At 36.9% G+C, this 21,926-nt stretch overlaps 2 protein-coding genes across 5 annotated transcripts; both read left to right on the top strand.

Moving 5' to 3' along the window:
- The first annotated feature begins 196 nt into the window (after positions 1–196).
- Positions 197–10,764, top strand: LOC127935083 (protein LYRIC). Of its 4 annotated transcripts, none has more exons than XM_052532677.1 (12): positions 197–644; positions 1,250–1,387; positions 2,925–3,009; positions 3,167–3,328; positions 3,484–3,531; positions 4,040–4,207; positions 4,483–4,557; positions 4,676–4,753; positions 7,927–8,048; positions 8,131–8,238; positions 8,340–8,454; positions 9,107–10,764. In XM_052532677.1, the coding sequence occupies exons 1-12, from the start codon at positions 291–293 to the stop codon at positions 9,172–9,174; spliced, it is 1,521 nt and encodes a 506-aa protein (XP_052388637.1). In that variant the 5' UTR covers positions 197–290; the 3' UTR covers positions 9,175–10,764. The 4 variants fall into 4 exon arrangements, with proteins under 4 accessions (XP_052388637.1, XP_052388636.1, XP_052388633.1 ...); XM_052532676.1 differs by having other exon boundaries at positions 3,164–3,328; XM_052532673.1 differs by having other exon boundaries at positions 1,247–1,387; positions 3,164–3,328.
- A 1,566-nt stretch (positions 10,765–12,330) lies between these two features.
- LOC127935690 (lysosomal-associated transmembrane protein 4B) lies at positions 12,331–20,280 on the top strand. Its single transcript, XM_052533785.1, has 8 exons — positions 12,331–12,457; positions 12,570–12,662; positions 13,848–13,965; positions 14,898–14,971; positions 15,233–15,355; positions 15,436–15,534; positions 16,367–16,462; positions 18,356–20,280. The coding sequence occupies exons 2-8, from the start codon at positions 12,570–12,572 to the stop codon at positions 18,428–18,430; spliced, it is 678 nt and encodes a 225-aa protein (XP_052389745.1). The 5' UTR covers positions 12,331–12,457; the 3' UTR covers positions 18,431–20,280.
- The last annotated feature ends 1,646 nt before the right edge of the window (positions 20,281–21,926 follow it).

Below are 21,926 nucleotides of genomic sequence, written 5' to 3'. Positions count from 1 at the left end.
TGCGATAGTAGGAAGTGAGCCCGGAAGCTTTTTTAATTATAGATGAAAAGATGATCAAACAGACAAAAAAAAAGAGGATATATTCCTTTTGTTGTCCAAAAATGCTGCGCCCCGTTAAGACGAAACAAAAGCGTTGTCTAGTTAGTCAGATCGATATGTTTTGAGACACAGCCATCATGTAAAAGGCGAGAAATCTCAAAGCCACTCCCCCCTGTCGTTCACTCTCTCCCGCTGCCAGCAGCAGCTCACTCTCCCTCTCTGCGTGCGGTTCTTGTCCGCTGCTTATAAAAATGGACCAGGACTGGCGAGCTTTGGCCACACGGCGAGCCGAATACGTGTCCGACCGTATCCGCGGTTTATTGTCCTCAGGCCTGGACTTCCTCCGGCTCGAGCTGGGGGTTGATCTGGGGCTAAAGCCGGAGCAGTGTCCGTCGTGGCTGATTCTAAGCGCGGCGCTTATCGGGCTGACGGTGCTGGTGCTGCTCGCGGCCTGTGGACGGAGGAAACGCCGAGTGTCACCCGTTACTGTGAGTCCCAGCACCGCCGTTGCTGAGATCCCGGTTAAGACCGCTCTGCCACCGAAGACTGTGAAGACCGAGCCGAGCGAACCGAAAAAGAAGAACAAAAAGAAAGCAGCCGAGAAGGTAAGCGGCCTGTGATGGAGATCTCCTGCTAATGGTTGTGATTCAAAACTTAATCAGCTTTCGTCCTACACTTTCGTCTTTTTGGACACTTATGCGAAACCCAAAAATGAGATCTAGGTACGCAGCTTACTAGGTTTCGAGTAACATTGTCTTTCTAAAAATCATATTCAACTGATTTGAGTTTGATGGAGATTTCCAAAAGTAACGTTAGATGCTAACATGCTAACCTGTCAAAACCTCTAGGCATCAGCTATTCATATAGAAAGACTTTACCTATCATAACGATTTAATTCTATATCGCTTATCGTCAGCTTTAGGATTAAATGAACAAATCTGACGTTGTTATTTGATACCGAGTAACTTATCGGTATAGTAATAATACAGACACGAGGACTACAGGAGAGCCACGTCGCACAGTCGAGCAGAGCGCGTCACAACACGAGTTTCGTTTCGGTTAAACACCAGCTTTTGTGAGTCCACACTATATAAAGGCTCCGCCGTAGAGACAGTTTTCGTGGCCTAAGGGCAGTTTTTAAATACTGTCAGTTGATAGAGGACTGAAATGTGGAGTTTGTGGTTATTGGTAACTCATGTTCCCGCAGCAGAAGGCCCAGGCGAATGGACAGACCGTGACTGAACCTCAGGAGGAAATCAAAGTCATCCAGGAGAAAAAGAAGAAACCCCCTCCTCCTGCTGCACCTGCACCTGTGTCTGCGCCTGCACAGCCACCTGCGGATACAAAGGTTGGGTCCACCTAGTACTCATGCTGGTTTGGTTGAGGAAGTGTGTTTGTTTATATGTTTGTAGTAACAATAACTAGGAACCAAGGCATTTTTTGGCAGCTGTGGTGCATTTTAGTAAGAGTGGTTTCTGAAGAGCAGCGCAGTTTGGAGATTTATTTGCTAATAACATCGAACATAAGTATGCAGTGATTTGACCGGAAAGCTTATACCTCAAGAGTAGAATGTGTGTAGTAACAACAAACACTCAGCTCAGAAACATGTAAGTGGCACAAACAAAGAAAAGAAATTTTGTAATAACTACAACTGAATTTAGTACTAATTTCTATCACTTATTTACACATGATATCACAACTGAATGTGAAGCAAACCTTAAAAGTTGAGTGACCTAAAGGTCCGTTCACACCTAGAACGATAACGAAAACTCTATTATTCTACACCAACAGATGATACTAACTTTATTTATTATAAGCACATGCTGCAGTTATGTTGTCTTCTGACATATTCTGAAATAATTGCTCTTTAACCTTTGGTGAATTTGGCTCTCGCCTGGCTGTTGGATGTTTTTATCATTCATCAGCTGGAGAAAATGGTTCTCAAAGTGATTCCAAAAGTGAGGAGTTAAAGACAGATATTAGTGTTGTAACTCAAACTTACTGGTAAACCCTTACAGAAGCGAATTAAATTTGTTTACCTACATGTCATGTGACCATCAGAGAAACGTGAACATGCAAATCTGGTGTTAAACTATTAAAAATCCATTTGGGCTTCTCATGGGGTACTTATGAATATTTTGCAAGTGAAATTAGTCAAATGGGTTCAGCAGACAAAAAGTGCACTATAGGTTTGCTTTCCACTCACTGATCTCCATAATGTAGATTAGAAATATATTATGGAATTATTTATGGATGTTTCATGGTGCTTTCACCCTTAACCTCAGTTGGTTTGCCTGGACGAACCTGAGATTGATTGCTAACTCTGTCAAATCGAACCCGGGTGCACACCAGAAATACTAGTGTGAAATCCCCCTCTACATGCCCTGTCCAAAGTCGCAGCTCAGGTGTCATTTGGAATCAGTTCCCCACTTGTAAATATGACTTTGCTTTGGTCATCCGGTGCTAAGAATCCATAATTCTGACATTTCTGACTCCACTTGTACATGGCACATGACAATGACTTGTATAGACAGGTTTGGAATGTACATTTGACTCTTTTGCACAATAGTGCTATGAAGGTTTGAATCAGCCTTGGTTCAGTCTGTAAACCACGATTGAGAGCGGTCGGGTGTCAGTATCGGCCTGTAATTTGATAATGCAGATACGGCAAATATAGGGTAGATCCACAGACCATGGGAATCTATGTACTTTTCCCAAGGCCTCACACTTTAGGCATAGTTTTTACAAGGCTGAATAAGTATTTTTAGATATATTTCTTACTGTCTGAAGTGGCACTTTGTGCTTGTAGTAAGTGTGAGTAAGAAAGACACTTTGTTTCTGACTTGTCAGGAAGTTCTAAATTAGTATTTTTGGCTCCTATGTAGACCAAGAAAAACAAGAAGAAACCAAAACCAGAGGTGAAACCAACCCAATATGTTTCCTCCACCGATGGCAAGGAACCTGATGAAGGTATGAAACTGGGTTACCAAACTGTGGTGGCAACCTCACATTTTCAGTGTGAAGGCTGTTTACTAGTCATGAGTCTCAGTGGTTGAAATGCAGAACATCAGAACTTCATATGAGCTGCTTGTACCAGATGCACTTTCAGTATGTCTGTGTTTAGCAGGTGCTTGGGAAACCAAGGTCAGTAATCGAGAAAAACGTCAGCAGCGCAAAAAAGAGAAGGGCCCTGGTGACAGCTCTGGAAGTCCTGTGGGTGGAGATCGTGCCAGCCAGAAGGTAGAGCAACCTGCGCTTACAGCTCCAGCTGGCACCAAAAAGAACAAAGGTATGCTTTTCCTATACAGAGTACTTCCTTTAAATGCATTTCTGCATTCAAGGACTGTGCTCATGGCATCTAAGAAAATGTTAATTCACAAGGATTTCTTTTAAGATGTTTTCCAGTGTTAGTCATTGGAGCGCTCTTCCTTTGATTTATTGTAGAGTCATCACGTGCCAAGGCCTCGAAGGGTGATGCCATTATAGCCCCAGGTAAAATTACAGTTTTCATAAAATGAATATAGAATCTGTGAATGTTCCACCTTTTCTTTATGAAAAACTCTAGAATTTGGCCTACAAGTCTGGCTCTCTAACCATTAGGCCAAGTCTGCCCTTTAAGTGTTATACATTTCATACAGTTTATAAATGTCAGAAGTTTTCATTTTTATTGAGGGCGTAGATTTATGTAAACCTGAGTTCAAAAGGAAGATTTTATATTTATTTATTTGAAAGAAATTACTACTTTTATTCAGTGAGGATGCGGAGTAGTGATGCTGAAGATTCAGCTTTGCCTCACAGGAATATATTTTTAAAATACGTTATAATAGAAAATTAATTGTCCTAATATTTCACAGTATTAATGTTCGGACTGTATTTTTGATCAAATAAAATGCAGCCTTTGTGAGCAAAAGAGACCTCTTTCAAAAGCATCTTGCCATCCCCAAACTTTTGAAACTAATGTTACAGAATATACTTAACAAATTTCACCCTTTTCTTTTAGTCACCTCTAACTGTAAGGATGTGAGCACTGTAAACGGTGGAGGATGGACAGAGATTCCTGTAAAGTCAACCCAAACAAATGCTTTAAACAATAAGAAGTTGTCTGTTGGGAGAAAGACCCCTGGACTCAAGAACCATGAGAACTCCACCTGGAAACAAGAACCAGAGGGTAAGAATTCAGAGTTGTATGTGACCCTGCCTCGATGCGTTTAAAACAATTATGGCTGCTTGTAAGGGTTTTTAGCTTTACAGTAAACTTTCAGATTATTGTGACAGATCTTGGAGATATTGGAGTTTCTTGTTACATGTAGTAATCAGATGGTAGTTCCAGTGAAATTCGAGTTGAGTTATTTCTCCTTACTTAATATTATGTTGAGATGTCAAGCATTTTAACCACACATTTCTCACAGAGCTTTATATTTATGTGCTGTCTTATTGTGGCAGGGCCGTGGACTGGTTTGGATAGTAGAATTAAGGCAGAACCGAAACCAGTAAACATGCTCCGACTGAACCCATCAGGTACTTATTTCAAAATTTAATTAGGATGTCATTCTTGTGAGGAGCAAATCATTTTTTTCTTGTATGCTAATGAGCACTAGAAACATATAACTTTATCTTTACCCATGTATTTTCACAGGTGGGGAGACTGGGACAAAATCTAACAGTGATAATGGCCTATGGGACAGTAAACGCATCAGTGAATGGTCCAGCTTAAGTAAGATTAAAACCTCTTTATGCCACTTTTCCACTGTGTGGTACGTTTCACTTTTGAGGGGTTTTCCACTGGGTACAGTACCTGGTACTTTTTTTCGTACCACTTCAGTTAAGGTATCGTGCGTATCGTTACCAAAACGTGACATATAAACTCTGCTGATCACTGATTGGCCAGAGTGACTCATCACTACCTGCATCACTGAAAGACACAAACACAAAAGAACCGCTAGATTTAAATCCGCACAGCCATCAAAGGATCAAACGCAACTGTTTTGAATGAGTGCACCTTTTTAAACAACCAAAAAATTTTGTATCGTTGTCTGTCGAAGAAGCACAGACATTCCTCTCATTGATGGAAGAGGAGCAGATCCAGCAAGAGCTTGATGGGCTGACATGGAATGAAAAAGTTTTAAGGAGTCGCGACTCATGGCAGTAGAGACGGCGCACCTATAATAACACTGCAGTGGAAATGCAAGCCATGCCGTGCTGAGCCATACCATGCATTAGAAAATATTTGCTTGATAAACATTTGAATCCAAAATGCACTACCATATAATTTTCACCAAATCAGCTTATCTTTGTAAAATGGCACCGTTTCTTAAATCTTAGCTTTTTAATCAGTTAATCTTATTATTATTATTATTATTATTATTATTATATAATCTCTGCACTAGCACATGCGTCCAGGTGAACATGTAGACTTTTAGAAGTTTACTCCATTTTATAGCGTGTGAGAACGCAGTCAATGTTAATTTCAGTTATTTTTCCTAACCGACAACTCGTTAACAGATTATTAGCTGTTAACCGACAAGATTATTTTAAATTGGAATTTAATTAAATTAGAAAGGATAAGTATCTGTGACCCATTAAAAATACTAACATTTGTTTCCCGGGGATTAATTTTACATGCGCAAAAAGCAGCAAACAACCGAACATAAGGATTCACAAGGGCTATATATAGCGAATAAATAGGCCTGTACGATAAAAATATTTTTACTTGAATAATAAATTACGAAAACGAGCGAAGAACACAGTTTTGGTACATTTTTGTGTTGTGCGAAAGGAAACCGCAGAAAGCGGCATCCTATTTTTCTTTAGGCTTATTTTACGCAAAAAGACTTGTTTTTATTGTGAATGTACACAAAGGCAAACAGTTTAGGCTCTTTATGACTAAAAGGAGAAGTTGCTCCCACTATTAGAAGGAAAAAAATCAAGTCAAGCTATGCTACTTTGACAAAGCAGCCTGTTCATTATCATAATAAAATACAGTCAGTCAAACATATTAGAAAAAAAACCCCACACTGCTCAGTTTAAATATGTAATAAAATCTGTGCTAGTGTTATCACCGTACCACCATGATGTTATGCAAACATTTTGTTTTATGTGGATCTTGTAATGTGATTGAAGTAGTCTAATAATTTGGCATTCAAATATATAGTGAATATGGAAACATTTGATTTTGTGTCGAATGAGACCCAACGCTGGTTTCAGTTTCGTTTTGGCCTACATGAATTTGTTTTGGCTTTTCGTTTATGTTGCTATAACTTCTTATAGGCTATTTTTTATTCTTGTTCTTTTTTTAAATAGGCTACTGTTAATTGAAAGGTTTTGTTGTGGAGTGAGGGAACTAAAATAGCATTGATATTTTTACAGTGTTTATTATGTTTGTTAGGGCTGCATGTGATATTTAATGCGCATCTTGTCAGTAAAGCCGGTTCTGTAAACAGTAGTAAATCTCCATCACCTGCTTGCTTTCACGTGGAGCAGCATTAACTACATAGTGCCATTGTTCACTGACAGGCTGATTGTGTTTAGACTGGTAGACTGACTTTAGAATGGTAGTTGTATATAGAGATGTTCCGATACCCTTTTTCTCTTCCCGATACCGATTCCGATACCTGGGCTCAGGGTATCGGCCGATACCGAGTACTGATCCGATACCTGGGTGTGTATCTGTATATACAGCTGTATATACTACTAGCCCTGTGTAAAATGCTAGAATTCTTTTTATGGTGTGCTTCAGACAGATCCCTCAATAAAACATGAACAAATACATGGTGAACTACTGTATTTATTACAGTATTTTTATTATCTAACATGAATTTGACAGTATTATTTATTTTCATATGCAAAAAAGAACTTCAAATGCAGCCAAAAATCTAACACCGCAAACTAAAAAAGGTATTTAAGTTTTACAATATAACTGTATAAAAAAACTGCAACAAATAAGTCTAGGAATATAAAAAAAGATCTATTAATCAGATAATCTCTTTACAACAAAACAAGTAAAAAACAAGCAACCATCTAGGCATAATTATTATTATTATAGAGACGTATTATTATTACTGTAGGCTACAACAGTAGCTTTATATATTGTCAATTTACTCATGTAAACCAAACATTTATTTTAATGGGCTGCCATGAAGATCTTTGAGTGTCTGTGTTTATGATATGACAGTATTCTCAAATGAAACGGTAAATTCTCATGAAGTGACGGTTTATGCGTTCGTGTCCTCATGACACACAGCAGAGACTACAAAACAGCGAGCTCTCGCGCATCTGTGCCAGTCACCCACAGAGATGTAGATTTTGCGGGAGTAATATTTAAATAGTATTTTGCAGTTTAATATTCACAGACACTAGTATATATTCGGCTACTGTCTGGAGCCCTGCGTTTTGACTTACACGGAAGCGACTGAACGCAGTTGCCGGTACTGAATATACTCGAGAGTCTGTAACTACCGGTACTACAGAGACATACTGCTAACCACTGATCTATAATATAGAAGCGGCTTCACTGTCTTTTGGCAGTTTAGAATGTGATGAGTGATCCAGTCATATATAGATCAGGGCTGCTAACGCGTTTTCATTTCTTCTTCGCTGCTCTAAACAGGGGTTGCTTGTGGCAACACAGCACAACTTCCTGTGTTTTCAATGCATTTTGAGCAGCGAAGAAGAACCGTGCAGCAGTTAGGCAAAGCTTGCGGTCATAACTAGGTATTTTTTAAGAAAATGGTATTGGATCGGTATATGGGTTCATGTACTCGCCGATGCCGATGCCAGAATTTGTTGTGGTATCGGAGATATTTCCGATACTAGTATCGGAATCGGAACAACTCTAGTTGTATATTCTGAAAGACTATTAACATCACCAGTGTCCTCTTATGATTTCAGATGGTCTTCCCACCGGGGACTCCTCAGACTGGAATGCTCCAACTGAGTTATGGGAGAATTATGAAGATCCCAAAGGAAATGCCCCTGTTTTGAAAGAGATGCCAGTTTCCAAGCCACTTGTGGTATGAAACAAAAAACGCATTCAGTTATAGTTTTATAGCTTAAATCAACAAGACTATAAGTAGATTTCAATATTTGTTCCAGTTGCAGGAATCAAATGATGACAAGGACAAGACAGACCCTGCAGGTGTTGGGAAATCCAAAAGGCGGAAGAAAAAGAAGAGACCAGAGGAAGTTGGATCAGCCGCTGAGGTAACGATCACGTTTTAATGAAATATGTATAGACATAACAAATCAATACCATGTGTAAATTCTGCAGTTGAAACAGACTAAGTTGTACGTTCCTCTTCCAGATGACTCAAGTAGGTTCTGCTCCTGCAGAGAAGATCATGACAGTCAAGCCTCATCCGCCTCATGTTCCAAAGGATGAAACATCCAAGCAAAATATCCCTCCACAGTCCCAACAAAGTGAGTGGGTCATAGGTGATGTCCATCCATCCATAGTATAATAATTTAGTTTAAATTTAATTGAAATTATTTTAGTTCTTCAAGTTAAAAATATAAGGTTTTTATATCGTATTTTATTTAACGTTTATTTTAAATAACGAAAATGTTTTTTATGGTTGTAGTTTTCGTTTACAATAATAACCCTGGTGAGAAAGCTTAACAGCAATTGTATATTTGTGACCTAATGCATTTGACTGAGTAAAAATTATTGTATTTTGCACTTTTTTTTATGTATTTTAATACCATTTTCCCATTACAGAGAATATTTTCAACATCATTTTGATGAAACTTTCAGAATTCAATTCAGTTCAATTCAAGTTTATTTGTCTAGTACTTTTTAATATACAAATAATTGTCCAAAAGTCCAGCGTTTTGTGACCTTAGGGAGCGTGATGGATTGTAGTAGAATATCACTATTTTTTTCCCCACAAAAATTCTGAAACTTTTATTTCCAGGTTTAAATTAAATTTTAAATCCTAGATGTTCATAGTTGGCTCTGGGACCCTGCTGTATATAATAATAATAATAATAATAATAATAATAATAATATGATGATGATAATATAATTAATAATAATCATGCTGAATAACATCCTTTGTTTTTGCTCCCACAGAGAAATCGGATCAGAATTGGGAACCACCGAAGCAAGTTCAGAAGAAAAAGGCCAGGAAAGAAACCTGAACCATGAATAGCATCCAGGATAGCTTATGCAAATATGATTATGCAATAATTCACAAGTACAGAATTTTATAATGAATAAATTTACTGTGCTTTAAAAAAAAAAATCAAAAATAGAAACAAAACTGAGTTGGAAGAACTCAGCACAAAAAAAGAGAAAGAAATCTAGAGTACATGTGAGCATTCTGTCGGCTGGAACACTATGTATGTGCACTATGACGCTACACTGAGGTTTGTTGAGGAATACTTATCATCCTTGATATCAGACATGCTTTAAGTGGAGCAAAACATTCGTGGTCATTTTTTTCCAACTGCTACTAAACTGATTTTGAAGTTGGAGTGTTGAATTTCATCTGGGAAATTTTAAGGATCTACCGTTGTTCCATCAATTACTGTTCCTGGGACACTTTATACTGCTGAATTGCACTTGGCAGTGTCCAGCAGTTGCAGAAGTGCTACAGTTCCTGTTAGAAGCCAGAGAGAGGCACTGCGAGCCGGCGTCTCCTCCAGCAGTACTTCTGTGAGCAGTAAGAGGTGAATTACTGTAATCGCTGTGTTGGAAAACCAGAGAACGGTTCTATTACAGAGAATGTTTCTTTGCTTTTTTTTTAATGCTAAACCTATTTTCTTCGAGCTTTTCTTCCGTCCTTATATATAGGCCTATATTACCCATATAATTGGGTATGTGGATCTTCGAGATGAGTAATGACTCTTCCCTTTTTAATCAACTGCTAGTTGAATCCAATGCTTTATTTCCTGCAAATTAAAGTAGAAAAAGCCACGCCATATGTATAAAACTATAAGGGCTTTTTTTCTATGGTGAAACTCTTTGTAATTGCACTGTGCTGAACGTTTTAAAATACCCTGTCTATTTACCTTTCCTTTTTTTTCTTTTTGTTTTCCCTTGCACAATGTGAACATTTGATTTTTGTTCATGTTTGTTTTGACTGAGCAAGTTCTATATGATTTTGATCGGGATGTTGATTATGATTGGCGCAGCTTTAATTCCATGACACTAAAACAGGATCAGTATCAGGAATCTGTTGCCTTAATCTGTACTTATTAGTGTATGCTTTCTGTTCTCTTCCTCTTTTTAAAGTTTTTTAAACAGGTTTGGCATTTTATTTCATTTCAGAATTGATTGATTTTAGTGTTGCACTTGCATGAGTTTTTAATAACCATTCATAGTGATGAACAACGTCCTGATTCTCTTCAACTCATGCAAGTACCGCTCACTGTAAATAGGCTTTAATGAAAGATCGATGATGATGATGAATGGATGTGGGGTGGGTTTGGGAGGGGGGGTTTTAAATGCGTATTCATATTTGGATTGATTAGTGGTGTTTTGCCCATGGTTTTGTAAATTTCAGTAGATCATGTGTTTCTGAGGCACTCTGGGCTAGCATCGGATGCCTGCCTTAGTTTATCATTCTAGAGGTTACTCAATGTATTTCTACCAGTTTAAGAATGATTGATCATGTTTACTTGTCAATGCAATATTTCTATGTTGATTTGTTAAATAAAAGAAGATCGCTATTTGAGCTTAGAGCTGTTGATTTATTAAATAAAAATAAAATTTCGTTTGGGCTCTGAGCTTTTTTTATTTAATGAATCTTAGCAACAGTACACTTCTGTGAATAATTCAGCCAACAGTCTTAGGTTTGCTGTTTAAACTGACACTGATTGAACATTAAGGAGTTTAAATATAACCCACATCCTAGTCATAATGTTTGCATGTTGAATTGCAATTAGTCATTTTTTGTTTTGTTCTCATACTGCATCGTTATTGGCTTCTGTTTAATTTATCTTTATACTGCAATTACAGCACACTGTGCACATAAGTCTTTTATCCAGCAATATTTGGAACGATAAACCGTAATTATACACCCCTCTTTTATTGTTTTGCAAGAGCTAATATTTAGGAAAATGCAAATCTTTATTATTTTATTGTTTGCAGTATTTCTATTTTTTTCTAATCCGATATTAAACCAAACATGCACTAAAAAATACAAAATGAATTGTTGGTATCGATGTTGCTGCATCCTGACAATAAGTCTTGTGTCACGTGTACAGTCTAACCTGCTTTTTCTCTGTGGTACATAAATCCTTTTTCATTGATTTATGCCCCCCACCCCGAAGGGATAGGGATTTTTTTTAGCAACCAGCTCTGCGGTAGCCATGCTGAAAACAGTTGTGCTACTTAATATTTTTGTGGAAATCAAGACTTTTTTTTTCAGGATTTTTGATGAACATAAATTATGACAGAGGTTCAAAAGATCAGCATCTTTTGATGCGCTCACAGGAAACTTTGTGCATTTTTACTTTCTCGAAAAAAATCATTCTGAATGATTTATAAGTGTTTTGAAAAATGGGGACATGGGTTATGTCCTCATAAGTCACCCTCTCCTTGTAATACTTGTGTCATACCCATGTCATTATACAAAGTTGTGTCCTGATATGTCACAAAAACAAGAGCACACACACACACACACAGAGAGAGAGTCTCGTTGGTATGGGCCATCTGCTCTCCTGTGTCCTCATCAACACTGAAGATTTTATAAACACTTTTGTAACCAAGGGAGAATAAGTCTGAAGACATGTTTTCTCCAGTTTTTACTTATGTTTTTCATATCCATGTGTAATTTCTTTTGCAATGGACAGTTTTGTCATTAAAAAGATAAATAGTTGTATAGTCACAAATTAAGAAAAACTAAAAAAAGGGAGATTTTAATAAAATAGTTGTTTTTCCTAGACAGCCATTTCTAGTTTAAAACAATGAAGCCAGTAGTTTTAATAGTCTTAACTCAACATCATATCTTCAGGTAGGGGCAAGTTTATTGTATTTATATAGCTTATTTATGTTTGATAATATGCTTAAATTATCACTTTAATACAATTTATTATTTACAATATTTGTTAGCCAAATGTTTTGTATTTTTAATATTTAATGGATTATTTTGTGTTTAAAGTTTACTTCTCTGTTTACATCTTGCTGATGAACCCAGATTGCACTGTGACAACTTGCCCCATGTAGTATGACCATATTGTGGTCTCAAAAGGTCACAACTGTATCTTCTTAAACGTTTTACACCCCCCCCCCCCACCCCCCCAAATAAATATGCACAGCGAACTGCACCAGCGGGCACATGACGTCACACCAAATCCCCCTCCGGTCACGTGGTGCGGACTGGAGATGAGCCGGATTAATGCAGCGGTGGGGAACGAAAGGGACGGTAACGGGAAACGGAGACAACTCAGGATTTAACGGCGACCGAATGCTGCGACGGTGAGCTGTAGCGCTCTCAAAATCCATCGATTTATATTAATAAAAAATTATAATATTGCTTCGTGCTAAAAAGGCATACATGAACTAGCTCGTGCTGTTTTTGGACGGAAAGATGATTTCTCCGTGGGACAGATGGTACACGACCAGCTGCTGCCTGTGCTGTCATGTACGGACGGGCACTATTATCCTGGGCATCTGGTATATGGTGAGTCAATGCAACTCTTATTAAATAACACACACACACACACACACAGACAGAGACAGCCGTTCTGTTTATTTTTATAGCCACATAAATAGTTATCAATATGATAAATGTTATTAAGTAATTAATAATAGATTTAACTTAACTTAATCTACTAATTGTATTAATAGATTTCTAACTTAATTACTTTTTTAATTAAAAAATTGCTGTTTTAAAAATAAATATTGTGTTAACGTTACCTATCTAGACAGCCTAGAAGTTCTAGAACATTCTAGAAAAGTCTGCAGACATCTAACGTTATATGATGCCCAGTAATATTGTCTTGGAAATCGTGCTATATTCAACACTGTTGCAGGACATCAATACAGAATTAAAGAGAAAATTTGAGATGCATTAAATAATTTAACTCCTAAATGTTACTGTTATTACTCTGATTATGTCATACTTCCTCCTAGTCTTAATCTAAATGTTGAGGCTTATTTTAGAAACCAGAGCCCTTTAACCTGGTATAAATAGAAAAATAGTCTTATGCTGAAACTGTTACTGAAGGATGTTTAGTCCTAACGAACAAATACAGGAGCAGTGAATATTGTGGTCAACTGCAGTCTCTTCTGCACTGCAAGGAACAGCAGAATTCATTAACCTAAAACCTCCAGCCATGTTTATTGACACAGAAAGGAAAGTGCTCTCACAGACGAAACATTATCAGAGACAGTGAATGAGGATAAAGGCAATGTGTGTCACAGATTAATTTAAAATGTTCATATAAATCTGTTCCTGTAGCTCAGTGGTAGAGCATTGCTTTAGCAGCTCAAAAGATTGTGGGTTCAATTCCCAGGGAACACACATACTGATAAAAAAATGTATAGTCTGAATGCAATGTAAGTCGCTTGGGATAAAAGCGTCTGCCAAATGCATAAATGTAAATGTCATTATGTAGAGCTAACAGCATAATATGGTTGATGTAACTGTTTTTGTTTGGTCTGGAAAGTCAAACATTTTCAGAAGGTTTAGTATTATATATATATATATATATATATATATATATATATATATATATATATATATATATATATATATATACACACACACACATTGTCCTCTTTTGTAAGTTTCTTTGGATAAAAGCATCTGCTAAATGACTAGATGTAAATGTAAATATTTATTAATAATCTCTGTCCTCTTCAGCTGATCAATGCAGTGGTTTTGTTGATCCTGTTGTCGGCTCTCAATGACCCTATCCAGTACCACTACCACCTCACCAGCTCCGAACTCGGCACGGATCTGGATGTCATGGACGATGCAAGTACGTCTAAGTCATTTAATCCCCCATAGTTATTAAATTCCAGTATGAGCAAACAACTTTTTAAGTTCAGCGATAGCTCAAAGGCTGCTATCCTGCTGTCTGTGCAGCTATAGATTCTGGCTCTGGTTACTTCGATTAAAACCGGCTCTCATCAGCAGGATTTCAACTATGATTCCTTCTAATTGGTCTGGGCAGCTTTGCATCTGTCCTCTGTTATATGAGGCCTGTTTTGTAATAGGCGCTGAAGTAGACAGACTGTACACTGGAGTGTCCTTTAACATATGCAGGGAATTAACCAGAAAGAACTCTGTTTCTAAGAGCAGCACCACTGAACTCAATGTACAGTACTGAGAGCATGAGCAGCTCATAATGATACGATAGAGTTACAGCCTCCCAATCAAAAGTGTCAGAGATGACGAAAACTCTGTAATAGGCCATTAGGTGAACTCGGTGTGTAATAATTCCTCAGGATGTCAGTGATAATATTACATACTCTGAAAAAAATAAATTGGGAAATGATAAACTAAGGCCAGAAATCTTCCTGTTGGCAGTGTGTTCAAACAATCTTCCTTCTGAAAGCTTCAGGAGTTCCTTCGCTTGTTCTCCTCCACTATGTGCTTTGTAGGCTGTTTTATTATCTGTAAAGTTTCTTTGCATGCTGCTTTGTTTATATTTCTCAAGAATATGAGATATGCCTGTGTTTTGGAAAGAATGAGAGTCCGGCGGCTGTTTTGGAAACACAGCACTGTAGACAGTAGGTCAGGTAACTAGTTCATGGTGCCTGTAACGTCTTGTGAGCACTTCGCCGAACTACTAGAATTTGAACTCAGGCAGGCAATGTTACTGGCTCATATGACACTATCTAGCTTTTTCTGTCCTAGATTGTACATCAATATTGTGCAGATCTGATGTTGCGTGTCTTTCCTCCACAGACATGTGTATCGCTGCTGCAATCTCATTGCTGATGATTTTGATTAGTGGAATGGCCACCTATGGTGCATATAAGGTTTGACAACTTGCTTGTTAAATAAACTATTCACCTAAAAATGTAAAAGTTCTGACGTTATTTACCCACCATCACCATGAGACTTTCTTTCTTGCGTTGAACTCAAACACAAGGGTGAGCTAATAAAACAGACTTTCATTTGAGCTTAAAGGATCCTTTGACTATAAGACCATTTATTATGATTCTGCTAATTTAATAAATGCAAATGCTCAATCCATCAGTTGTGCTGCGTAGTAAAATGATCTCTTTCTTTTCTTTCAGCAACATGCTGCATGGATCATTCCTTTCTTCTGCTACCAGATCTTTGACTTTGCTCTTAACACACTGGTAGCGATAAGTGTTGTAGTCTACCCCAACACCATACAGGACTATCTTCAGCAGCTGGTAAGGATCTGGCTGTTTCAGATCTGATATTGCAAAGTATCATTCCGTTTTTTTGACTCGATGTGTCTTTGTTTTAACAGCCTGGGACCTTTCCATACAAAGAGGACTTGATGTCCACAAACAACATGTGCCTAGTATTAGCAGTGCTTCTCTTTGTTGGATGCATCTTAGCCTTTAAGGTAAAGTGAAACAACTGTACTGCTTTCCTTTTATTGTGATCTGCCAGATCATTTTTGGTTCGCTTAAGCTAGATGTGATGCACAGTAGCCCGCAAGATGACTGCTTCAGACAAACACTGTTGTCCTTCTAGAAGCCTGACTTCAGATGTGACACAAATCGCTTTATGACAGCCTTCACGCATTAGAGAGAGGCAGATTACTCTGCTGGGATAAACACAGTGTGCTAAAATTAGCCTCTTTGCTTGCTTTCCTTGCTGTTGTATGCATGACGGTCTAATAGGTTGTTTATTGCATTGCGATCTGTCTAAATCAATCTGAATGCCTTTGAGAATGAACATTATCTCTGAATTTAGAAGTAAATGTGTTGGAAACATAGTTCTTACTGTACCTTTTACTAAAGGAGTACATTTCGTGAACAGTAAAACCAGATATTAGTTTGAAAATTATTTTTTATTTTAGTCAGGGGCCAGTTTCATAAATATAGCCACCACGTTAAGACTAACTAGCAGTCTTACTTTTCAGATTCAAAGTAGATCAGTCTGTTCTTTCATGTCATTTGCTTTAAAAAAATATATGACCAATATTTCAAAAAAAAAAAAAAAAAAAGGTAGGTGTCAAAGACAAGTCAGAGCAGTTTATGCAGCCGACCACAGCTTACTTAATTTTATTTGTCCCATATGTTCTTATAATTTTTTGCCATCTGGAAATGAAATAGTGTAGACAAGTCATTGTATCTGTGGCTCTTTATTTTTGTTGTTTAAACCATATGCACATGATTGTAGGTGGTGTTTTATTTAGCATCAACTACAGCTCTTTCTCTAATTTTCTTTAGGCTTACCTTATTGCCTGTGTGTGGAACTGCTACAGATACGTCAGTGAAAGAAGCACTACAGAGGTCCTGCTTTATGTCACCACAAATGACACTACAGTAAGTCAGAGGTCTATTTGTACGTTCACTGTTAAATGGAGTCTTGTTTCTTTACACTCACATTTGACGATGTCTCCATAATGACCACACATAAACCGTATCAACAAAATGTGGTCCTTTTGAACTTTTTGCCCCTATTTTCCAGAATCCTGGAAAAAATGTATCATAGTTTCCAGAAAAAAATATAAAGCAGCACAACTGCATCCAACAGTACTTAAAAATAAAAGACTGGAGTAAATGCTAAAAATTCAGTTTTGTTATCAAAGGAATAAATTACATTTTTAAAGTTTTTTTTATTTTTTATTTTTTATCAAACTGGTCATGCTGTATATGTCAACAAAAGAATGCAAGTTTTTCATGTACCATTAACCAAACTAAACATAATGAAAATGATCCAGTTTGGTTCCTGTCCCAACACGTGATTCAGTCATGAAAACAGTCTCATGTAGTCTGCTGTAGAGTTTATCTTTGCACAGCTAAAGGGGATGCACGGATCATGATGCCGGTCTCCTCATGCCCTGTGTATTGTTGAGTCAGTGTTTATGAAGGGCATTAGAGAGGGCAGGGCTGTGTTCCTCTACTGCCTCTAACCCCGCCGCTGTCTGGCTGTCTGACGTAATCCCGTTTTATTGCCTCTGTCTATCTGTCCTGCTTCTCTGTTGATTCTCAAAGCCCTCCAGTCACTGACAACTCACATGTATGAAGAATTACATTTAATGCATCCAGACAAGTTGCGAATGTGATCCCCTTAGGGCATTCATGACCATATTACTAATAAGCTCACCTTTTCATAACGGAATGTTTTTCTGTATAGGCAGGATGAACTTTTCTGTGCAGTGACAGACATTTACAGATCAGATGAAGGCAGAGATCTCTTACCAAGGGTCTTTTCCCCCTTTTGTTATGTCTGACAGTAATGCCTTACAGATTGCTAGAAAGCAACAAATACATTTATTTTTAAGTGTATTTTTAAAGATGGAAACAGTAAGAAATTAGGAAATTATGAAGAGATTTAATTTTGGGCATGATGCAGGCGGGATTCGAACCTGCGTCTTCTACATGAGCACCATAGATCAATGACTATTCAGAATACTTCCATGCTACTATTATATCTTCAGTATATACCATGTATACTACGCTAGGGTCATTATTACTGTTAAAATAAAATATAAAAACATCAACAACTAAACAAAACAAAAACTTAATAACAATAATTAAAAAAGTTAAAAAAAGGAAGAAAGACTCATGGACAAAAACACAAAATGTTCTTTAAGAAATACACTGATGTACAGAGCCCCCGAAAATGACACGAAAAAGAAAATATTGTCATGACCACAAATTAAGAAATTTCTTGCACAACTTATTAATTCATGGTCACATTTGATCAGTTTGGTCCCTTGATTTGATTACGTGGCCATGTTGTACTAATTTATTTCCTCATTTGAATTAAGTCATGGCCACACTGTACTAAATTGTTCCCTTGTTTTAACTAAAAATGATGGAACAAATTAATAAGTTGTGAAAAAAGAATTCTCAGTTTGTGGCCTTTTTTTCCAGCGTGATATTGTTTTTTTTCTCCAATGTGAATTTGCAGGGCTCTGTACAGATGACCTGCTACATTTGCCAATATTTGCAGTAGCCGACTAAAATAATGCATCCCACAATGCAGTGCTCTTCACTTGACCCATTTTGTCCGATTGGAAAAATGAAGTAATATCAGACATGCTTTCTTATGTGCACTTGAGAAATTTCTACACAAAATTATATATATAAAAAATTGCTACAATTTATTTATTTAAAAAGTAACAATTTATCCTGTTTAATCTAAGAACATAGTTCAATGCAACAGAAATATGGAAAGCATTTACTAATATGTTACTGTTTTACTTTCAGGTACTACTTCCACCCTACGAGGAGGTCGTCGCCATTCCGCCGAAAGATCCCCCTCCCCAGTACGTTTCAGCTTGAGAATCACACCCTTCTCTAACTACGCTCCTCCCAAACCTCCTCCAAAGAAACACTCTCCGTCACAGAAGCCCATTCTGTTGCCCCGGTCTCCTGTTTGTCGCTGTGTGACGTAAGCCTCCTCTCTGGAGGCAGCAGTATGACTTTGAGACGCCCTTCCCTCGACGAGGCTGCCCAGCTGTCCTGGCAACCCAACGCTCTGTGTCAGCTCCAATCCCATTTGCACATTCGCCGATTATGAGCGACACTGGCCTTTTTAATACTGTGAATTTCTCAGTAGTGTTATTGTCTACTGATATACCTGAGAATTGAATGCGGCGTGCATGATGAACACGGGAGTTACGTAACAGCACTTTTTTTAAATAAATGGGAAATTACCTAGAAATGTTCTGAATATAAGAAGCTGGCGTTTTCACTTTAATTCCGTTTTACTGTGCGAAATAAAAATGACGAGTTTTTATTCCGAATATAACTAAATTATTTGTAAAAGAAAAAAATAATGCAAGCAATTCTACACCATTTTATCTAACAAAGTGAAATCTTTCAAGTCTTCCTTTATACACAATGTCCCAAAACATGATGCAATTATTGATTAATATTCTCTTTCAATCAATCAAATGCTAATCGTTAGTTGTAGATGTAGATGTTGCAAAGACTGAATGATTCTGCTGCTTGTTAACAGTTACAAAGCTGTGTATAATTGATAACATTGGTTTAAAGGTGAAATCAAGTAGATTTTAATGATTTTATGGACTGTTTCATGCACCATAGGGGTCTGACTTCAAATTAAAGGACTTGTCACAAAAAAAGCACATATTTGGGTTAAGGTGCCATCACATTTACCATTTTTTCAATAGGATGCCATGCGATAGGAATTTAGTTTCCCCACTAAAAGATTTTAAAACATTAAGTTTGGCACACATATACGCCACGAACAAAAGCTGCATGGTTTGAAAGTGATTTCTGTGTGAACTGTGCTTTATACATCACTACACTTAAAACACAATGGACTTTTTTTGTCTCAAAATTTGTTAAAACTTTTGATAATGTAAATGCATCTTAACAGTTGAGGCACTTAGAATGGAAGTGAATTGGACCAGTCGAAGTTAAATTCTTGCTTTATTGCTTTCAATAGCATCACAGGACGATATGTGTTAACATGATTTTAGAGATCTCTCTATGTGAAGTTATATCCCATTTTACGGTTTAACCCATAAATTGAATAACAATAGTTTAAACGGCGTTACAGCAACAGAAATATTAAAGTGCTTTTATAAATTAGAAGCTTCACATTTAAAATCCTTTAAAAACATCTCCATTCAATTCCATTGTAGGTGCGTGACATACCTTGATTTTTGCTGCAGGTTTTTTTTTTTTTTTTTTAAGAAAACCAGAACCTTTTGAGTTAATCAACATTATGAACCATTGAATAAATGAAAATGACCGGTGTTAGGAAATCATTTTTGTTATTTGGTGAAGTTACATGCTCCTGTTCAGAGAAGTAGCATAACTTTTTTGTCATTATCACTGGGTTACAATCTGTGTCTGCAGACTGCAGTGTTTTTTGCACATATGAATATTATTCATTCGTGTTATTGTCTGTGTGTTAATCAGTAATTGTGACAAATGAAAAAAGTAGATTAGCTTGTAGCTTAGTTCAGATGACATAGCATCTCCCCCACTCACCTTCCAGCTCAAAATAGCTTCTGTTATTGGGAACATTTTCTGATTTTTATATACAGTGGCTATGCAAGGGTATTTTGTAACATGTATCCATAGCTGAAAATGACTATATGCTTACATTTATTCATAACATTAGGTATAGAAGCGCTAATAAATGTGTTAGACATTGATAGATTGATTTTCTTTCATTGTTCTGTGCGTAGACTTTTTTCTTCAATTCAGCATCTCCGAATCAGCTTAATATAAGCAGTTTCATCATGAAACACATTATGTGTATTTGGAATATTGCTTTTGGTATCCATTGTGACTTGTACATTTTAACATAAAATCTCACACTATTTCTCATAAAATTAAAGTAATGATCACCGAATTAATTCTCAGAAACCCAGGGCAATATCTGTCATTAGGTAGAAGGCCTGTGAATGTTTGTCTTTGTCTTGAGACACATTCTGTCTTGGGTTTACACTGGCTTATGACTTATTTCTAAAAAATAAAATATTAAAGTAATGCTTCATTATGGCTGTCTGAAGAAGTCCATGGAGATCTGGGATATATCAAAGTGGACTGACTTCAGAATTAAAGCTTGGCATTACCTTTGATGACCAGAGATGGATTCACCTAGTTTCAGTCCTTCCTCATTAGAACTGTCAGGGTTTTACCAATTACTTTGGTTACAAGAAATTAATAGATATATATTATATATATTCACCCACTGTCCTATTTTGATAGTCCAAGATACTGTCCAGTGATGCTTTAGTCAATAATGATAAAAAATAAAAAAACAGCACTGTTGTGATCTTGTGTAAATCAGCACAGTTCCCCGTTTATCCTTTTTATTTTTGCAAGCTCACTGAACGTGATTATATTTATCTGTGTGGGTATTTAAGAATTAGGCTAGACTTCAAAACCAGCTACACGTGACTGAGGAAACTAGGGCAATCACTTCAGTGAAGAGAGTCAAGCCCTTTAGGGCTGTCAGATTTTAATTTTGGTCTGAAAATCCTTAAGAGGAAAAAAGTAAGTCATTTCAGCCTCATCTCAAGGGCTGCTATAAATCACTGAGAACAATTTAAACTTTGAAATGAATTTTATGAATACAGTACAAAAAATTAAAAAACCTCTCAGATGGTTTCCTTGTTTAGCGAATATTTCAGTTATTAAAGTAACAATGGACATATTATTCTGTAAATCCAATTATCTACCTGGCTTACACACACTGCCCATTAATTGCTAACATTGTTGGCACATAGCTACAATTTTAATTTACATAACTATGGAATTGCACAATTCAAATACCTCAAATATATATTTTATCCTCAAATCTATAAAAGGCAAGTCAACCCCTTCTTACTGAACATGATATATTTGGTAGCAATTTAAAACGCAGTACTTTTTCAGGTCAATCCACAATGGATGACAAGCATTTCATTTAAGACTGCTTAACACAATTTATACATATTTTTCAAATTTAGTACTGGACTACAGACATTTTAAAGCCAAAATATAACACTCTATTCTACAAAGAACAACTTTGTAATTCACCCTACACTGATAAAATGATTTAACTGCAAAACTAAGAATAAAATGCATTAAATATTGCACCCACTGCTGTGGCTCAAAATGAATTCACAGCACACATAATGAAAATATTGGACCATTCATGCTCTTAAACTGGGAAAAGTAAACATATCCCAAGAGCACATCAAGGATCCCAGAAACGGATGTCTTGATCTTTTTTTTATTTATAATAATAATAATTAACCTTGAATAAATAAAACGGTGGCTAAACAATACCCCATTCCTCAACATCAAAGGT

The sequence above is a fragment of the Carassius gibelio genome, chromosome A19 (assembly GCF_023724105.1).
Source record: "Carassius gibelio isolate Cgi1373 ecotype wild population from Czech Republic chromosome A19, carGib1.2-hapl.c, whole genome shotgun sequence".
Lineage (NCBI taxonomy): Eukaryota > Metazoa > Chordata > Actinopteri > Cypriniformes > Cyprinidae > Carassius > Carassius gibelio.
This window is presented reverse-complemented; position numbering and strand designations above follow the sequence as displayed.

Bases quoted from the DNA above. Each gene is read 5' to 3' on its own strand.
- LOC127935690 (XM_052533785.1), top strand. From the start codon at position 12,570: ATGATTTCTCCGTGGGACAGATGGTACACGACCAGCTGCTGCCTGTGC. The intron at 14,972-15,232 runs GTTTGACAACTT...CTTTTCTTTCAG, and splicing joins CCACCTATGGTGCATATAAG to CAACATGCTGCATGGATCAT. The intron at 15,535-16,366 runs GTAAAGTGAAAC...AATTTTCTTTAG, and splicing joins GATGCATCTTAGCCTTTAAG to GCTTACCTTATTGCCTGTGT.
- LOC127935083 (XM_052532673.1), top strand. From the start codon at position 291: ATGGACCAGGACTGGCGAGCTTTGGCCACACGGCGAGCCGAATACGTG. The intron at 1,388-2,924 runs GTTGGGTCCACC...GCTCCTATGTAG, and splicing joins AGCCACCTGCGGATACAAAG to ACCAAGAAAAACAAGAAGAA. The intron at 3,010-3,163 runs GTATGAAACTGG...GTCTGTGTTTAG, and splicing joins TGGCAAGGAACCTGATGAAG to CAGGTGCTTGGGAAACCAAG.